General features: G+C 48.2%; 1 protein-coding gene across 1 annotated transcript; it reads left to right on the forward strand.

Annotated features, from left to right (window-relative positions):
- Positions 1-544: 544 nt before the first annotated feature.
- GUITHDRAFT_141940 (hypothetical protein) lies at positions 545-17739 on the forward strand (the record flags this gene model as incomplete). Its single annotated transcript, XM_005828373.1, has 3 exons — positions 545-2009; positions 2059-17288; positions 17605-17739. The coding sequence occupies 3 exons, from the start codon at positions 545-547 to the stop codon at positions 17737-17739; spliced, it is 16830 nt and encodes a 5609-aa protein (XP_005828430.1).
- Positions 17740-19241: the final 1502 nt, after the last annotated feature.

Here is a 19241-nt window from a genome sequence, read left to right on the forward strand (position 1 = left end):
TAGGGGTGATCTGAATTCCATCTTGGGGTGGGGTGGAAAGGCGTGTGATGTCCTGTGACAAGGAGTTTTCGGACATGGCGGGGAGAGGAAGTGGAGGGCAGGGTAAGGAGACGGAGGGAGCAGAGTGACGAATCAAACTGTTGAACTTTGATCCATCATCACTACGAGATCTGCTGCTTCTTCGCGGCCTCTCCTGCCGTGCTGATCGCTCTACCTTTCAATGCTCAACCAGTCGTGGTTCGTATCTTTCACAGAGAGGGTAGTCCCAGCTTCCTTTGCTCGCATTACCCGGTCACTAATGCAGTTTCAACAACGATGCGATCCCACTCGTTCCAGGAGGAAGCTTGCCAGAAGAATCTCCTCCTCGATCTTTCGGTTTTCCTTGATAGCCTGCGTCATGACGTGTTGCTCCTTGAACTTTGCTCATGGGGCATCGAGTTGTGGTGGGAATGCCTCCATCAGCGCAAAGGATCAATGCAGCAGCATTGAGTCGCTTTGGACGTCGATAGACTTCCAACCAAAGGTTGTTTACGAGCCGGTCGCAATGACCATCTCCATGAAATACTCTTTCCCGTTATTGACCAACGAAATAATCTCTCTTCACCTTCCAGGCTTCAGAAGAATGCAGGGCTCTGGACTTTTGGGAAACATCTCGACTTGTGATGCTTCCTTTCGATGGTATTGGGATGAATGCCAAAATCTCCTGACGCTGGTGCCCTCAAGTTCTTTCCCACAAAACCAAGTCATAAATTGTCGCCTTTATCCGAGGGACGGTCTCCAATTGCCAGAGTTCGGAGTGATCACAGATAGCAAGACCATTTCAATCTCAACAAATGCGGTTGCTTTCTCGTACATGTTCCCTACCATAACTCGCTTCTGTGCTTCACACGTGGGAGGAGTTGGAAGCATCACAAACGGGCCAGGGCTGCAATTCGTTCCGGGAATGGCTGGAGTGGTGAATGATATGTACGTGACGGTGAATGCAAGTGCGACGATTCTCCCCATGGACTCGATCATTTTCGAAATGAGCGATTTTGTAGCTGAGGGATGCACGCTGAATCCGCAGTGGAGCGCCAGTGCTGGCTGTGCTGCAAACCAATCACATAACCACACTACCAATTACTCTCAGTCATGTACATACTCTACGAGCTTCTGCTACCGGAGGGAGGAATGCTCAAATCTGTGTTATCTAACTGAAAACTGTGTTCAAGAATCGATTGTTTTCCAAGACTGCAATAACAGCTGCACAATGGTTGCCATGATCAATTTTAGCAATGTTTCATATGAGTGGAATTGCGAGAAGAACTGGTTGAAGGTCATATTTGACAGTCCAATAGAAGCGAACAGGGAAAAGACTGTCAAGATTCCATCTGCATATAGGATAAGATTGCCTTTGCGAGGCATTACCCCTGCCAACTCTGGAATCAAGTTCGAGGCAAACTTTCAGAACGGAAAGATAGACTGGACACCGGTCAAAAACTTGAACTCTGTTGGCGCTCTGCGTGAGACATCGCTAAGATTTGACCCGCCGGTGGCAGGGTACAACATCAACATTACCTTCCAATTCATCCCGGACATGCCTATGGTACAGGGAGATTTGATGTTGTTGAGAATGTCATATTTTGACCTTGCTTGTGACGTGTATGCGACTGAAAATTCTTCAAATGTCACCTCAGACTATGAAAATTCAACCTCATTGGTCAATGTTTCTAATTCAAGTCAATCTTCGCAAGGGCAGACGAAGTGTTTCTATAGCATGGGGATCCGAACCTTGCCAGAGAATGTGATTGAAGTATTGCGGTGGGTGAACAGTGAGCAAACCTTGTACCTTCAAGTCAACCAGCCTATTTCCGCAGGGCAGCATATCTCTCTGACCATCCCTTCAGCATTCGGATTCAAAGTCCCGCGCCTTGGTATTCAAAGATCTTCCAATGCCTTTCAAGTTTCCGCCGACGCCAAGTCAGGCATGGTTGTATGGACTCCAATCGAGCAATACGATCTCATCGGAGGTATCTTGCATTCTTTTTCGTGTGTTCGATGTTGACGTGTTTTGCGCAGCATTTGTGAACACCTCACTTGACTACGGCACTCCAGGAGCAGCGCAGAGGTCAAGCATCTCGATAGCTTTTTCTCCTGTCATGGCGATTATGCCACGTGAAAGAGTTACTTTCATCCTTCCAAATTTCTTGTTTCTCTCTAGCAAGGGGCAAAGTCTCGTGCCCTTGCCGACGAGTTTAATTCTTCAGAAGCCTCTGGCTTATTTCTCAGACTTTTTCTGGAGCTCGTCGGATCAATCCATCCAAGCAAATTGTCTCCACGAAATTCCTGCTGGCTTGTATGTTCAGCTGACGATTGACCGTGATATGAATGTCTCCCTCCCAATGTCCAACTTGGCCTTGAACGATCCGGCCCTCGGTTTGTCAAGCAACACGACCAATGGGCCTGTGCTTTTCGCATCCTTTGAAAGATCACCAGTTGTTTCGGTCTTTGGAAATATCACCAATCATTCCTTGTCTTTCTCGGAAGATTCAATTGCCCATCAGCCTGTTGAATTTGAATTTGAATTTGCCGTCACTGAGCATTTGCAGTCGTCGCATCAGGACGAGCTGGTCTTGCACCTCCCAGGCTTCTCAAGCGTAAAACAAACATTTAACGTATCCTCGACCCCTGCTGGGCTCCTTCGCTCAGCCGTGTGGACTCAGTCGGCTGTCGAGGGGTTCTGTCCTTCTGACTGTCTCAAGCTTGCAGCCGCAAGCGATGTGCCTGCCGAGACTCTCGTTCGGGTTCTCATTCCTCTGGAAGCAGGAATGACTCTACCTGTCGAAGGTGTGAGAGTGAACGATCGAAGGTACACCATTGCTAGCACAGCCATTTCGGGGCCTGTGCGACCGACTCCCTTTCATGTTCCTCAAGGAGTCGGCTCCTTTGGCAAGACAGCGAACGTTACATTTTATGAAGGCAGAGCCGGGGAGCCTGTGGCGTTTGCTCTCAATTTCGTTGCGTTCATGCCCCTAGGAAGCAGAGATCAGGTCTTGTTGCGCATGGATTCCTTTGGAGGAGATGACTTCCAATACGAAGTCGATGCCAATCAGAATCATTCAAATGTTTCCTTCAATGTGTTTCCTCCCGCTGCAGTCTGTAGAATATCCTGGAACAAAACCATCTTGAACGTTTCGATCTGCAACGATTGGCCTGCGGGCCAGCGCTTCAGTATCTCCATCCCCAGGACTTGGGGGATCATCTTGCCACCAGCAGGACTGCGGGTGGAAGGGAGTTACTTGTGGATATCTTCCAACGCGTTCCTCGGAGTTGTGAGAGACACCCCAGTTGTCACTTTCACCCCTGTCGGCGCTCTCGAGCAAGACTCGCTCCAGATGTTATTCGAGCCCATGCGGGCAGCAGCGACTGTCAGTCTCACCGTCAGGTTTCATCCTCTCATGTCACTGGAGACAGGCGATCTGATTGTTCTGCACTTGCCTTCCTTCTTCCTCGTCAACACCTCCAGCAATCACACAGGCAATGCCACCGATCGGTTCTCGTTCTCTTGGGACCAAGTATCCTTCAACCTCAGCGCTAGGCTACTCTACCCAATGGGTGCCAACATCACTCACGATCTGATCGTTCCATCCAAGTTTGGTCTTGCCTTGCCAAGGGAAGGAGTTCGACGGAATCAGGATTCAATTCTATTCAACGTTGTGTCTACCCAAGGCAACATCCTTCCAAGGAGGTTTGATGAGATTCTTCCCGTCGGAGCTTTTGTAGACGGCGTCGCCCTTCGCTTTGACCCTCTTGCTGTTGGTCAAGTTACCAGCATTCTTATCAGTTTCCAAGTCACAAACGTCATATCTATCAATGACACCTTCATATTTTACCTGCCCAGGTTCTTCTCTCAAACCTCACACAACAAGACTACGGCTGAGCTGGACTTGTTCGATGCTGTTTGGGACAATGCAGAACAATCTTTGTCCTTCGTTGCCAAGACACTTGTCTCTCCCTATCAGAACATTTCCCTTCTTGCTCCTCCTTCAATGAATATTTCGATTCCTCTGAGCGGTTTGCCCTCGACCTTCGTTGGGAGAGTCAGGGCAGACGTGAAGGAGGGGCCTATTCTCTTGACTCCCGTGAAGCCCTTGCAGACCCTCGGAGCTTTCCGTTCTTCGAGCATCACATTTGTGACACCGCGTGCAGGGAAGCCAGCGGATGTTGTTGTTATGATCAGGGCATACATGATGATAGGTAAAGGAGACGTGGTGATGTTGAAACTGTCAAACTTTGAGGGTCCCGGCGGCCAACTTGCGGTGAACAGCTCCTCCTTTGACATCGCGTCATGGAACTCGACTTCAGGGATCTTGAGCATGACAGCCTCGCGCCTGATTCCTGCAGGAGAAGAAGTATCTGCTGTCGTCGTCAAGTCAGATCTCCTTCTCTTGCCCTCCTACGGAATTTCTCTTGCCCATGTGATTCAAATCAGCTCAAACGCCTTTGACGGGCCGGCCCCATGGACGAAAGTTGACTATGTCCAGCCTGTCGGGTCCTTCTTATTTTCAGAGATAGCTATGTCCATTCATAAGGTAGGACAAGAAGTTGCCTTGTCACTGTCTTTCAATCCTACGATGGAGGTCATGGAAGGAAGCAACATCACTTTCAAAGTCCCCAGCCTCTCAAGCTCTTTGTCAACCCTCAATTGCAGTCTCCGATCGGCAGGGGACGAAACTCCCTACCAAGCCAAGTGCACATGGAGGCCACAGACGAGCTCTCTACAAATGGAGGTGTATGCGAAGCTTGAGGCCAACAGCACCTATCAGGTACAGATATCTTCTCTTCTCTTCTTTGGTGAGGAAGGAATTTCCTACGATGATGAAAGTGTGACGATAGCCTGTGATTCACCTACTGGGCCTGTGCTCCCAACGAGAATCATTTTCATCCCTTCGATTCACTCTTACGGCAAATTCACTTCATCAAAGATTTCTTATCAGCCTCGTCGCACGGATGTTCCAGTCGTCATTCTGTTCTCGTTTGCTGTTGATGTTTCTCTGTACAGTGGTGATGTGGTGACCTTGCACCTGCCCAAGTTCCTCTCGAGCTCGACGAACTGCTCAGTACATGTCAACGGCAATGTCTGGACGGACTGTAACTTTCAAGGGGAGACTCTGAGCTTTACCGTCATGGCTGATTTCCGTCCCAACGAGGTTATCGTCTCAAAGATTGCAAGTGATGGAGGAATCATGTTGCCTTCTGACGGCATTCGCCTCGGCGACAACTTCTTGAAGGCTCAGGTGCAGGCGATTGCTGGCAGCGTTGCGCTCGCCACGATCAGCTCCCAAGATCCAGTCGGCACACTGAATGGAGCCGCCCTGACTTTCAGCCCAGCTCAAACAAGTCAGAAGGCACGGCTCATGCTCTCATTCCAACTTCAGAATACGATACAGGCTTTAGAAAGATTGACGTTGCAATTGCCGGAATTCTCCTCTGACACTAACACTACTTGCAATTTGAGCGCGTTTGTGTCCAAGGACCTCAACTACACGTTCCGTACCATCGAGGTCAGTGCAAGGTGGAGGCAGTCGAGCTCTGACCTGGTCATCGAATTTCTTCAAACTGTGCTATGGCAAGACAACAAGCACGTCACCATCGTCCTCCCTCAGGCGTGTGGGATCCATCTCCCTCCGAACAGTGTGGCCATCGATCTCAAAAACTTCACCATCGCGTCCAACGCCCTTTATGGTCCTGTTGACCCCACCCCCCTTCAGTTCCATCTGGCTATCGGCAAGTTCTCGTCGCTGTCTCTCTCCTTCGGCGATGCCGTTGCGGGTGAAGCAGCGAACCTGACTCTAAGGATTGCCTCCGAGCTTGCCCTGGCACGTGATGACGTCATCACAGTCTACTTGCCAGGCTTTCGTTGTGACGACCCTTCAGCCGTACTTGTTCCGGACCAAAGCTCTGTGAATGTCTCGTTGTATTGGCTGCAGAACACGTGCAGTGCGTATCAGAGGTTCTGCTCCGCCTCACCCATGGCAGTCCTCTCTGTCAAATTGCTTCAGGACGTAGCCAGCAATCAAGAGATCGTGCTGGAAATTGTGTCCGGAAGTCGCCCGGACTCTTCGAGCAACTTCAGCATCTTTCTCCCTCCGAACGGGGTTCGGACGTACGAGGCTGAGCTCAGGGCTGCAGTGAACAGCAAAGTCAATCCCATCTATCCGTCAAACTTCGATTCTGTACAGCCTGTCGGATACCTGGGTCAAAGGAAGAAGCTCAAGTTTGCGTTTCCCGCTCGTGCAAATCAAACCGGCGGGATACAGGTAGAGATCACCCCGGCTATGGACATTCAAGTGAACGATGAAGTATTCCTTTTCCTCCCACAGTTTCTGGGGCCAAGTTTTGACAACAAGACGACCTATGATGCCAACCATGAAGAATTTGCTCTGGTCAGCTGGGACGCTGCTGAGATGCTGCTGAGACTTGTCATGAAGCAGAACTTGAAGGCTGGCAACCTCGACATCCCATTGCCCAGTGACTTGGGAGTGATATTGCCAGCAGAAGGCCTGAAAACGAATGAAACTGCCTTGAAGATCAATGCCGCTGTAGTCGCTGGATCTGTTCGTAGGATTGGCTTTGACGAGGTCCAGGCTGTGGGCGCGTTTCAAAATGTCAACTTTGATTTTGAGAAGTTCTTCTCATCGTTCTCGTGCTATATGACCCTCTGGCCGGGAGACGAGCTTGTTTTCTACATTCCCACATCGATGAAAGCGTTTTCGCAGGCTTCTTTTGACAGCAGTTGCTCCCTTTCGGTAACTTTTTATCCCGAGGCCAACCAGTTGAAACTGAAGGTGGATCAGAAAGTGACACGATTGCAAACTTGTGAAATTGTATCTAGTGCATATCAGTCCTTTACCTCGTTTCCTGCCTTAGCCGAGACGTTCATGTGGGTGGAGGTAGAGGCGACTGAGGGATACATTCCTCCGACTAGGATCGATGACGTCATCACAAAGAACCCTTTCATACAGTACCCTGTGCTCTCCTTGCACGCAGACCCGCTCAAACGGGCCATAAACATTTCGTTCGTGTTTACCCTGGACGAGAGTTTCTTTGTCAACACTACTGTTACCAACGTGACTCTGATCTATGTGGGTGCGGCTACGGTCACTCTGGAAGACATGTACAATGGAACGTTTATAGGAAACAGTCGGATGCCGTTGAGCTTGAACGAAGCTGCCCTGTTCGAGGAACAAGCGTTCCAGCTTCAGTTCCCTATCCTTTCCCAAGGCCTCTGGAGGAATCAGAATGGTTTCTGGTTGACCTTCCGGAAGGATGACCAGGAATTTTTGTTCCCGTGTAAAAACACTCCATTTGGAGGATTTGCACAATCCGAATTGAAGTTTGACGTCGTGCAGGGCAAGATGAACATATCTGTCGTCACCACCATGGATCTTGTTGCGTTTGACAGTCTCTTCATAAACCTCAACACTTTTTCGTCTGATCTTGATGTCATCTCTGTTGCTTCGGACCCTCCTGGGATTTGCAAGAAGGGGCTCTGGGACGGATCAGGCGTCTTGGTGCTTGTGATGGAGGGCAGGAATGTCTCTGCCGGCCCAGTCGTGCTCGCTCGCAGGAAGCAACTGACCGTCATCCTCCCGCTGGGACCAACGGGCCTGAGGCTTCCGAAGAATGGAGTGAGGAGCGAGGATGAGACCATCACCGTCGGCTCGAACGCGTCCTTGGGGCCTACCAACGCCAAGTCTTTCGGGTTTGTTCAGCCGGTCGGATGCTTTCGCAACGGATCGTCAGTTGAATTCTTCTCATACTTCTCGAATAGAAGTTTGGTCGGGAATCCTGTGGGGTTACGGATCTCGTTCAAAGCTTGCATGAAATTGTTGCAAAACGATGCGGTGTATGTCAAATTGCCTGGATTCTATGTGGACTCCAAGATAACTCCGGTGGCAATCTCAGGTTCTGACTTTGAACTTGTCGATTTCCAAGGCGATGTTGCCACGTTTGTTGTGCGAGGAAACGTCACGGAAGACGAGCAAGTAGTGCTAGAGGTGCTCCCTTCTGTTGGGTTTCGCCTTCCGTTGGTTGGCGTGAGGCTTGACGACGTCGCTTTCAACATCGCAACAAACGCGTTCGAGGGGCCAGTGCAAGAGACTTCGTTCGACAAGGTGCAAGCTGTTGGGTCCTTCACCTCCATCTCCTTATCTTTCGCCCCAGACAGCCAGGCTGGTCGACCGGTCAACGTGACTTTGAATTTTACTGCAGCGATGGACATCTTGCAAGGAGAGAATGTCTCTTTGCTCCTCCCGGGCTGGCAAGCTGAAGACTTCATGGCGGATGGCTCCTTGCTCACTTTGAACAACACCAGCATCCACGTAATCTTGTCATGGGCCCAGACCGACGGCCCCCGGCTGACGATGTCGTTAGCTGATCGGCTTCCAGCAGCAGAGTGGGCTCAACTTCAGTTGACTAGAGCACTTGGCTTGGTGGTGTTGCCTTCACAGATCCAACACAACTTGAACGCAATCGTAGCCTTCACGAACGCGCGACTTGGCGTTGTCAACTTCTTTCCTGTCGACATGCAGAACAAGATCGGCGCTTTTCTTGACACCAAAATAGAATTTTCTCCTGCAGCTGCAAACATTGCTGTGGAGTTTACAATCTCGTTTGTGGTTCAGATGGACATCTTAGCAGGAGAAAACATCCACTTCCTGATGAGATCGCTGAAGCGCATCAAACGGGGCCCTGTCTCTGTTGTGCTCAACGGCTCCTCTCTCAATGTCTCGTCTTGGGACTCAAACTCCACGGATCTTGTTTTCCAGTCTCCCGACACCATCTATGCTCTCGACCCGGTCACATTTAGGATACAGCTGTCCGAGGGGTTTGTCATGTCACCGCTCGGTCTCGCCGAGGAGGGGTCGCCCAAGATCTACACTGACGCTTCCAACGGGTTTGTGAACCCCATAGAGATCGAGCAGTTCCCTTTGATTGCAAGGATCTTTGACGCCAGGCTCGTCGTAGTGCCGCTCATCGCTGACTTCGATGCTGACGTCAGCTTGGAGTTGACTCTCTCCGTCCCGCTGCTTCCTGGAGATGTCGTGAGGGTCCACCTCCCAGGATTCTCTGAGGGCAGGTCGAGAGCTGCTCAGCCTTTGAACGCCTCCTTGAACTACTCTGTATCCTGGAACGAGTCGGATGCCTCGATCTCTTGGACGATGTACGACGAGGTCCCGTCGCAACTTCCGATGACGTTGGCTGGGCCGTCGGACATGTACCTGAGAACTTCAAAGAAAGGGCTTCTCCTCTCCCAGCAGGACAACTTGATCGAGCTGCGAGCGGCAAAAGGCAACGTGATGTGGTCCCAGCTGACCGCCTTCGATCCCTTCGGGGCGCTCTCTTCTCTTCCGCGGCTGGCATTGCTGAACCCCTACCCTCAAGCGGAAGCCACGTCGGGGCTTCAGCTTGACTTCCAGTTGTCCATGGACCTTGTTCCCGGGGACAGCTTGAGGGTGTTCCTTCCAGGGTTTCGCGTGCCTAAGAATGGTCGATTGAATGTGTCGTCTGCAACGATCTTCAATGCAACCTCTCGAGTGGAAGTTGACGCGTTTGCTGGATCTGTGAGCAACATCTTTTACCATTATGCAAACTATGAGGTTGTGATGTTGACAGCAAATGATACCGAGGCCGCCGGAATTTTGATCGACCTGAAGTGCGAGGATCGTGTCTTTTCCAATTCATCCATCTCGATTCAGGTTGGTGACGATGCGGAGGTTTCGCTTCCACATGATGGCGTCAAGGGCATAGAAGGCTTTGCGATGTCTGTCAATGCTTCTGATGGACCTGTCCTTCCTAGTCCATTTGCTTCTGTCCAGTCGGTTGGAATTCTTTCCAACACATCCATGATTTTTGGAGACTTGGCAGCCGCTGGTGAGATTGGCAACCTGACGCTCTCGTTTTCGTTTTCATTCAATCTTTCCGAAGGCGATAAGATTGTCGTCAGGCTCCCAGCATTCTTCAATTTGTCTTCTCAGGGAACAGCAAGACTAATTGCTCATAATGAGTTGTCAATGGACATCGATTTTCATGTGCCTGAAATGTATGTGCTTGAGTTTACATTGCCCCAGAATGCTTTGATTCCTCCGGCGTCTCTTGTAAGTGTAAGCGTTGTCGAAGAATTCGTGCTACCTCCGCATGGCGTTGCTCAGGATTCAAAGATCAACATGACAGTCCTCCAAGGATCTTCATCGATTACCTTCTCCAACATTCAATCGAAGCAACCGGTTGGAGCGGTACTCAATGAAAACATTCTATTCGACTGTCCGAATGCAATGGGGGCTGTTGGCTTCACACTCTCCTTCCTTCCAACGATGAGCATCCAATCGGATGAAACAGTCGCTGTCTTTCTGAGAGGCTTCTATGCTGAGAACTACTATCAGCTTGCTGTCGCTTCTTCACAAGTACAACAAGTAACTGTTGAGCCGCTTCCCACTGGAGTCCGGGTTATCTTTGCTGTACAGGCCCTGTCTGCAGGTAGTCAAGCAACATTGAGGGCCGACGTGACTCTGGGTATCAAGCCTCCGAATGCAAGCTCTTGCCATGATCGCATTGCTGTCATCCTTTCTGTTTCTGCAGCTTCCGGTCCAGTGCGGAGCAAGGCTCTCTCTTCGGTCGTTACTGCCTCGGTCCGATCTCATGCTCCGGCGCCCGGTGAGACGTTATTCTTGTCTTTCGAGATGCTCTCAACTATCCAACTTCGTGCAAACGACACGATGATGCTTGTTCTCCCCCCATTTGACTTCGCCTCGACCGCATCTAGGAGTCTGGGCAGCACGGAGGTCGTACAAACGTGTGGAGATACTTCCGCTACTGTGTTTCAGTCGAGTGTTCTTTGGGACGCATTGTTGTCAAGTTTTGTTCTCAAGATTCCAGTTGACGTGCAGAGCGGTAGTAGGTTGTCAGTGAACATCAGTGGAGCACCAGCGGGATTGAAATTTCCGTTGCAGGGAATCCCTCTCTCACAGACGAATCAGTTCTCTGTCAAGATACAGCAGGAGTCACAGACTTACATCTCCTGCTTGGGAATGTTAACACCATTCGGAGCGTTCTTGAGTCCTACAAACGTAACATTCACGAGCAATGTGCCGGGAAGTGTGACTGGCTTTCAAATTACAATGGAGATGTCGATGAACCTGTATCAGAATGACCGGATAGAAGTCTTCTTTGATGGGTTCGATATCTTTCCAAGTGGAGGATTTCGTCTGGATCAAAGATGTATGGTAGTCTATTGCGAGTTTCATCCTTTCTCATTCATCGTGAGTGCAGAGAGGAAGGCTGGGGGCGTACTGGTAGCCTTCATGAGCAATCAGTTCGTAGCTGGCTTTCAGAAGCTGGACTTGTCTGTGCCGGTGGAAGGAGGGTTGACCCTCCCGCGCAGTGAAGCTGCGCTACACTATTCGGTCAATGTGATAGCAGACGGTCTTGATGGTACCACCAGAAACCATCGGCCGATCAGAGTTCCAAGGCTTGGCTCGTTCCTTCCTTCCTACCTTACATGGAACTCGACTGGGAAAGAGACTGCTGACATTCGTCTCTTCTTCACTCCGCATATTGAATTTCAAGGGGGTGAAACCGTCTCACTCCGCATGCTTCCCTTCCTTGCCTCCTCAGCCAACGTCTCCGCTGACTTTCACTTCTGTGACAAGTCTTTCTCGTCAGGCTGTAGGTTTGACAGTTGCTTTCAAAGTCTGACAGCAAAAGATGCGCTCGTGCAGTGTTGTGGTTGTGCTTTAGTACATTCTGTCCCGGTGACTTCCGTATGGAATACCTCTTCAAGCTCTCTGACCTTCGCCATTCCCTCGCTGTTTATGACTGCTGTAAACAGAAGCGATCTTTTGCAGCTCACTCCTTGTTCATTGCACATCCCACAGGGTACTTTCCGTTACAACTCAACCTTGAAATATGCAACTGTGTTGGATTTTACACTTTCGACAGACTCCAAGACTGCTCCAGTGTTGCATGAGCCAATTCAAAATGTTTCTGCCATTGGCGATACCAGCTCGAAGATATCGGTCGGTCATTATCAAGGTAGGGATGGAATTCAGAGTATCATCAAGTTCAAATTTCCCTTCCGTCTTGTTTCCAGTACGAATTTTTCAGCCTTGGTCACTACGTTGGAACCATCCAGAAATGTGTCTTACTATTTGAATGTGACTGAAGAAGTCTTTACGCTTGAAATGTACAACCAGACATATTTCAATACCGAAGAAATCGCCGTCAATCTGTCAATGCAAGAGTCATATATGGATGTCTGCTTTGGAAATTTATCCCAATTTTCTATGCTTACAGAGCGTCGGAACTTCACTTCAAGCACAACAAAACTTCTGAATCGTACAAATGTGCAGAACATGACTCAAGTGAAGACCTTCACCATGATGACAGACCCTGTGGTATCCACAAACTTGACTGCTATCAAGCACAACGACACGATTGTATTGCACCTTCCAGAATTATCAGGACTAAGTTTTGAGAACGTGAGCTTGGATGTCCTGTGTCTGAACGACATTGGAATGCATTGGGATTACATACCACTGACCCAGCAAGAGTGTCAAGATCAGGTTCAGTCGTGCACTTGTCAAAGCTTTGGGCGCATCACTGCCGAATGGGACAACTCTCTCCACCTTCTTAGCATGACGGTTTATGGAAATATGAGTGGCGACATTCAGGTGCAGATTCCGGATCGATTGGGATTTATACTTCTTCCCCTTGTGTCATTTTCAGCACTTACCGACGCATGGATACAGACTGAGAGAATTCCTTTCTTCAAGTTAACTTGCGAGAAGGCAGTCAATGCTACTGTGCTTGAAGCATCAATGGAGTTTGGCCAAGTTTCAGCAGGGGAAGTAGCTGAAATCTTTGTTGTGATGTCTCTGTCTACGAAGATGAAGAGAGGCGACAATCTTTATATCTCGATGCCAGAATTCAATATCCAGCCCACAAATTCAAAGAGGAGTCCATTGATTGTCAACAGTCAGACTTGGAAATTCTTGGGCTATTGGGAGGCTATGTGTAACTTCTCTGGGATCAACATCGTTGCAGATCAAGACATACCTCCTGGAACTTCAATTCATCTTACATTCCCCAAGGCCAATGGCATAATGATGCCTGTGCAAGGCGTGTTGAAAAACTCTTTTGACATTCAACTTTCAATGGTCACCTCCGAAAATTCTATTTCCAATGTACCTTTCAAGACGGTGCAACCTGTGGGCTCGTTTGCTAAGCTGCCAGTGATACAGTTCTTCCGAGTGAATTCCTCTGAGGCAGCCTTGTTCAATCTGAACGTCACATTTCACATGCCCGTAAGAGAAAGAGACGTCCTTGAGTTGGTTCTTCCAGGTTTCTCTTGCAGTGGGCGGTCGTGTCAAACTTCAAAACTGATTTCTATACTGCTCAAGTCAGCGACAACCAAGGAGCTCATGAATTTCTCAGCTAGTTGGACTGAAGCCTCCAAAAAGCTCAGGATTTTGTTTCCTCTCGATGCTTTGCCGGAGCAAGAAATCACATTTGAATCCACTAGCCCGATGCTGTTACCTGATGTCGGTGTATCATGGGAGGGATCAGGGATAAGTATCTCTTTGAATTCAACGCTCGGCCCCATCGAGCCAACTTTAGTGCAAGTGATTCCCATTGGTTCAGTGCGCTCGTCTGCCATTGCGTTCGTCCCGGCGGTTGCAAACTCTCCTTCGAGAATCATTCTGACCTTTATACCGGGGATGGATATGAAGGTAGGCGACCTGGTCGAGCTGGGCTTGCCGCAGTTCTTGAGTCTTGATCGAACTCTGCCCAAGGTGAGGAGAGTGGTCTGTACCGAGAACGTGTGTGTGAAGATTCGAAATGGAGTTTGGGACGAGAATGCACAGTTGATGACCCTCACAGTCCTGAGGCAGATCGTGGCCAGAGAACTAGTGACCTTCGAGATTCCGTTCTCCTTCGGTTTGTGTCTGCCAGAGAAAGGTTTTCGAGCAGATTCTTCGAACATCAATATCACAATCTTATCGAACTCATACGTGTTGGTAGGACCGATTCCTCTCGGATCTGTACAACCTGTGGGTGGTTTTGTACAAGCTTCTGTGACTTTCAATCCAAACATACCCAATGTGAAGACCAATATTGTGTTGAGATTCATTCCTTCTGCTCGGCAACTGCGTGGCCGCAGCTTGTTCCTTACCATGCCTGGGTTTTCCAACACAAGACTGGGCAATTTTTCTGTCACATCTTTCCCAGCTTCATTTGTTAAGTTTGCCCGGTGGTCTGCGTCAACCTTCCAACTTCAATTCTTCATTGAAAACGATGTCCCTGAAATGACTCAGATAGTTCTATCTATTGACGCCGATGTTGGCTTTCAGATTCCATCGGACTCGATGCAAACAAGCCTCGTCTTCAAACTTCAGTCTGACATGCCAGACGGCCAGATGCCTCAGCCCCTTCCTATTCGCGCAAATTTGTCTTCTGGTCAGCTGTTTTCGTTTTCGTCGTCAAAGTTGTCATTCCGGCAGAAATATGCTGGAAAGCCGACGTCTCTTTTTCTCGAATTCTCAACTGCACTATTTTTTGTCGAGAACGATCAGCTCCTGTTGCTCCTACCTGGCTTCACCCGCAGGAACGGCGATGTAACCTGTAAAAACATTACCACCACGCCGAGTTCAGCAGTGAAGCTAGCTCTATGGATTCAAAAAGACAACACTTTGGTTCTCAACATCTCGACATATTTTGAAGAGAACAAACAATTTCAAATACTTGTCTCAGACGCATGTGGCATTGAGTTACCTTTTGATGGTGTTTCATCTTATCAAAGTGGCATCAAACTCTCTGCAGTAAACGCTGCTGGTCAAATTGGCTTTATGCCACTGTCCATGGTCGAACCTGTTGGATCGTTCGGTTACTCAACGGAATTGCATTTCGCCGAATACGGACCACAGAGACAGGTGAAGTTCTCGATTACCTTTTCACCAAAAATGGGCTTATCACCCGGAGATGAATTGATTGTGAGTCTGCCTGGATTTGTCTGCAATCGCACGATGGTCAACCTGTCGTCCAACAAAGAGGGCCTCGTTTCAGTTGGATATTGGAGGCAATATGAAGTGATTGAAAAGCTTCGCAACGGCACCAGCTCTGGGCCGATCTTCCAAATCAGCGAAGAAATTGTATGCGAAAACAGATCATCTGTTGTTGAGGTTAGACAGAGTGCTGACCCATGGTGCGTTCCAAAAGTAAGTGAGATTATACAGACCGTCTGTTGGAATATTTCGAACAAAACATATATAAGTTCCCAGAATTCATCTTTCATGTACGATAGTGAAATTTTCCCTAAGCATGAATTGACCATTCCGATACTCCACGGACTTGATCCGTGCCAAGTGGTGACTTTGCAAATTGTGAACAATGATTCTTTCTACTTACCACTGGAAGGTGTACGCGCCAATGACGCAAACCTTACTTTGCGAGCGAGCGCTGTCGCAGGCAATGTTCCAGCAACACCATTCGTAAGTACTATGGCAGTTGGAGCAGAATCGACGTGTGACTTCGGATTTTTTCCCCAAACTGCTGGAAGGTCTACTCAATTAGAATTCAGTTTCTCTTCGATGATGCCGCTTTCCGATGGAGACCTGATTGTTTTACGCGTTCCAGGCCTGCGGTTGAAGAACGTTTCTGTTGAAATTCCTGGTTGGAAGCTACTGAATGATGCAGCGAGTAACAGACAATATTTCTTGAACACTTTGACCAAGCAATCTGTGTGGGCAAGTGATCTCATCCTTGATTTTGAGCGAGAGTATTCCACGATTAATGAATTCACGAATGTTTCATACGGAGTGGTCGGGAGCCAAGTTTCATCTAAGAATGCAAGTGCGGGTAACCTCACGAATCCGGTCATGATTGTTGGTGGCATAGGTTATTCTGGTTTGGGAACTTGGTGTCCTTTGAGTGAGGAATTGACTGTCCTTGTGTCAAATAGCATCCAGGCTGGCGTTAGATCCACCTTCAAGATTGAACCGTTCGGCAGTACCTTTGTACTTCCCGACAAGGGTTTTACCCCCGACAATTCCGTGTTTTTCAAAGTGGTGTCAAAATCAGGAAATGTCCAAGAAAGCAGCTGCAAGGCTGCTCAAATTACTGCATTCGTGAACTCAAGTTTAGAAACGTTTGTTAATCAGTCGAACCAATTTTCAGAGATTCACATAAAGTTCACAGCATCGGTTTCCTTACAGTCTGGCGATATTCTTGTTGTGTCTTTGCCTCAATTCACAAGAATGTTCAATAGTAACTTTGAATTGAGATTATCTTCTGGAAATCAACATTGGTTCTGCGCTGCTGAGTACATTCAAGACAATTTCACCTTGTATGTGAACAATTCGATCTTGGTTCAGGGTGCAAGTGCAGTGGAAATGGTCATTCCCGAAAACCTTGGATTCAAGATTCCACGGAATGGTATAAGAGTAAACGATACAAGATTTCTCATAGGACTGAAATCTTCCACAATCGGAATTCCTTTGACAGTATTTCGACATGTGACACCAGTTGGAACTCTCAAGTTCAGCTCCGTCACCATGCTTCCAATTCGTATCTCAGAGGATGTGGAATTGAATATCTCCTTCAGTCCGTTCATGAACTTAGATGCAGGCTCGCTGGTACGCATTGAATTTCCTCAATTCGCTTTTCAGCCCAATGCATCCTACGCAATCACACCTGATTTGTCAGTTTGTCCTGATTTTCAAGTTCATTTCAAAAACGATACCATAGTAGATTCACGTTTAGAATTCACTATCAGGTTTCAATTCAATTCTACAATCGAGCCAGGAAATCTGATCTCGATCCGGTTTATGAATCAATCGATGAAAAATTACGAGTTTCAATTGTCACCTTCACCGCTGATCGATGTCAAATGGCATTCACAAAACTCAAATGTGAACGATCCATTGTTCGTCTTCAACGACTATGTTGAACCTCAGACTGATATAAACATGACCTTTCTCATCTTGACAGGTCAGGACAAGTTTTATATCATCCCTCCTGAGTTGTTTGAAGTCTTTCTCCTACGCAGCACTGCGGACACTTGTCAAAATTCGACTCAATCTTGTAATCTTTCCACGTGTGATTTGAATTCCAACACCTTGAATTCGACCAACGTGTCCCACGCCAATCATTCCAGCAATGCGAGCTACTGTGACAAGAATCTTTCATTCATGATGGAAAGCTCAATTTTCACGAGCGTTTCGAGAAATTTGAAATCGGTGCTGGAGCTCCAGGTAAAGACCACAATATTGGCTGAGTCAAACATCCAGCTACGTTTTCACAGAAACATTTTCTCAGTTCAGTTTCTTGGAGATGTTTTGGATCCATCTACGTCGGTGCCCAAAATTGCGATAACTTGCCCAAGTGGAAACATCCCTTTGACAGTCTTTCAACAATATCCTGCTTTATCACGGTGGAAGAATGTCGATGTTGTCCAATTGCAATTTCAGCAGAGTACTCAAGCAATATCTTCGACTGTTCAGATCGATGGAGAATTGATCTCCAAGGTTTCCATGGTACCAGGAGATTCCATGTCAATCGTTCTGACAGGTTTTAGCGCTCCTTGCAATCGTGAACCATGTAGCCCTGGTTTCTATAGGAGCAACTGTTCGGATGCCATGTATCAAGATAGCATTTGCCTTCCGTGTTCATTCGTCGCTCCTCCAAACTCTCAACTCAGTATAGCGAATCCATTCGATCAGGACAGATGCAGCTTTCTTTGTAAATCAGGGTTTTACCGCAACTATTCCACTTGTCTACAATGCAATACGTCTCGATGCCCCCTTGGATTCTATAGAGAGAATTGTGAGTTTGGCCGAGATTCTGATGCGATATGCAAACCCTGCCAGTTCCACAATCACACGGCCTTCAACGCTTCAGACGGCGGAAACTGTACTTTCTACTGTCTAGCGGGGTACTATCTGCATGGAGACACTTGTCTTCCATGCAATACATCGCATTGCGAATCAGGTTATTTCCGGCAGCAGTGCGAAGAAAACTCAAAGAAAGATTCAGAATGCTTGCCATGTTCGCAAGGACCTAGCAACTCCAGCAAGGGCAAGGCAATTATCTACAACGAAGATACCTGTGACGTGATCTGTCACGCTGGTTTTTGGCGAAAGAAAACATCTCAGAACCCTCCTCAATATCAGTGTATGCCTTGCAACACTTCATCATGCCCTCTTGGTAGGTTCAGAAACCTTTCGACTTGTTTCGGTGATCAGGATGCCATGTGTGTGTCATGTTCAGGCTCCACCAACGGCCATTCCACCTTTGTTTCGCAAGGGATTCCGAGCACCGAAGATAAGTGTGAATGGGAGTGCATGCTCGGATTCTGGAGGAATCATTCTGAATGTGTTCGTTGCTCTAATGTCAATTGCTACGTCGGAGAATTTGTTCAGCCATGTTCTCAAACGAAACCAGCGGAGTGTAGGAAGTGTGAAAACGCACCGGCAAACAGTCATTACCTTCGCTCGATTTATCCAGGCTCTGCAGTCTTTCACATGGAACCTACGCAAAGCTATGTGACTAACAATTGCTCGTGGGACTGTAATGACGGATTTCGTAGGATCAACGATACATGTGTTCGATGCTCAAATTTGACCTGCCCATCAAACTCTTACCTGGGTGAATGTATTGGAAATCAAGACACAATCTGTGTCGAATGCCTGCCAGACTTTGCACCCAACAGTATTTCAGTATCTTTGGCTGTCAGCAAATGCCGACGGGTCTGTCAGACAGGATTTTGGCATTCATCTGCATTGAAGGCTTGTGTGCCCTGCACAAGTTCTGCTATGTTTTTCGCGTCGAATCACAGCCGTTGCCCATCAGGATACCGATGGGATACTTCAGTTTGTAGAGGAAACGTAGACTCCCAATGCACCGAATGTCCTGCTTTGAATTTTTCTCTTGCAGTATACATGGACTCAAACACATCTGAATGCCAATGGGCTTGTCCTCCAGGATACTTCAAGTCGAATGAAACTTGCATCTCTTGCAACAGGTCGATGTGTCCTGCTGGAAAATTTCGAACTTTGTGTCCTTTGAATTCCACAAAAGACTCCGAGTGTCAGGCATGCTCGAAGGGTCCAAGCAACTCTACGCTGCTGGAAGCAACTGAGATAGGATTTGACTCCTGCTCGTTTGTTTGCAACGAAGGATTCTTCAAGACGATGACAACGCTCAAT

Source organism: Guillardia theta (genome assembly GCF_000315625.1).
Source record: "Guillardia theta CCMP2712 unplaced genomic scaffold GUITHscaffold_59, whole genome shotgun sequence".
Taxonomy (NCBI): domain Eukaryota; class Cryptophyceae; order Pyrenomonadales; family Geminigeraceae; genus Guillardia; species Guillardia theta.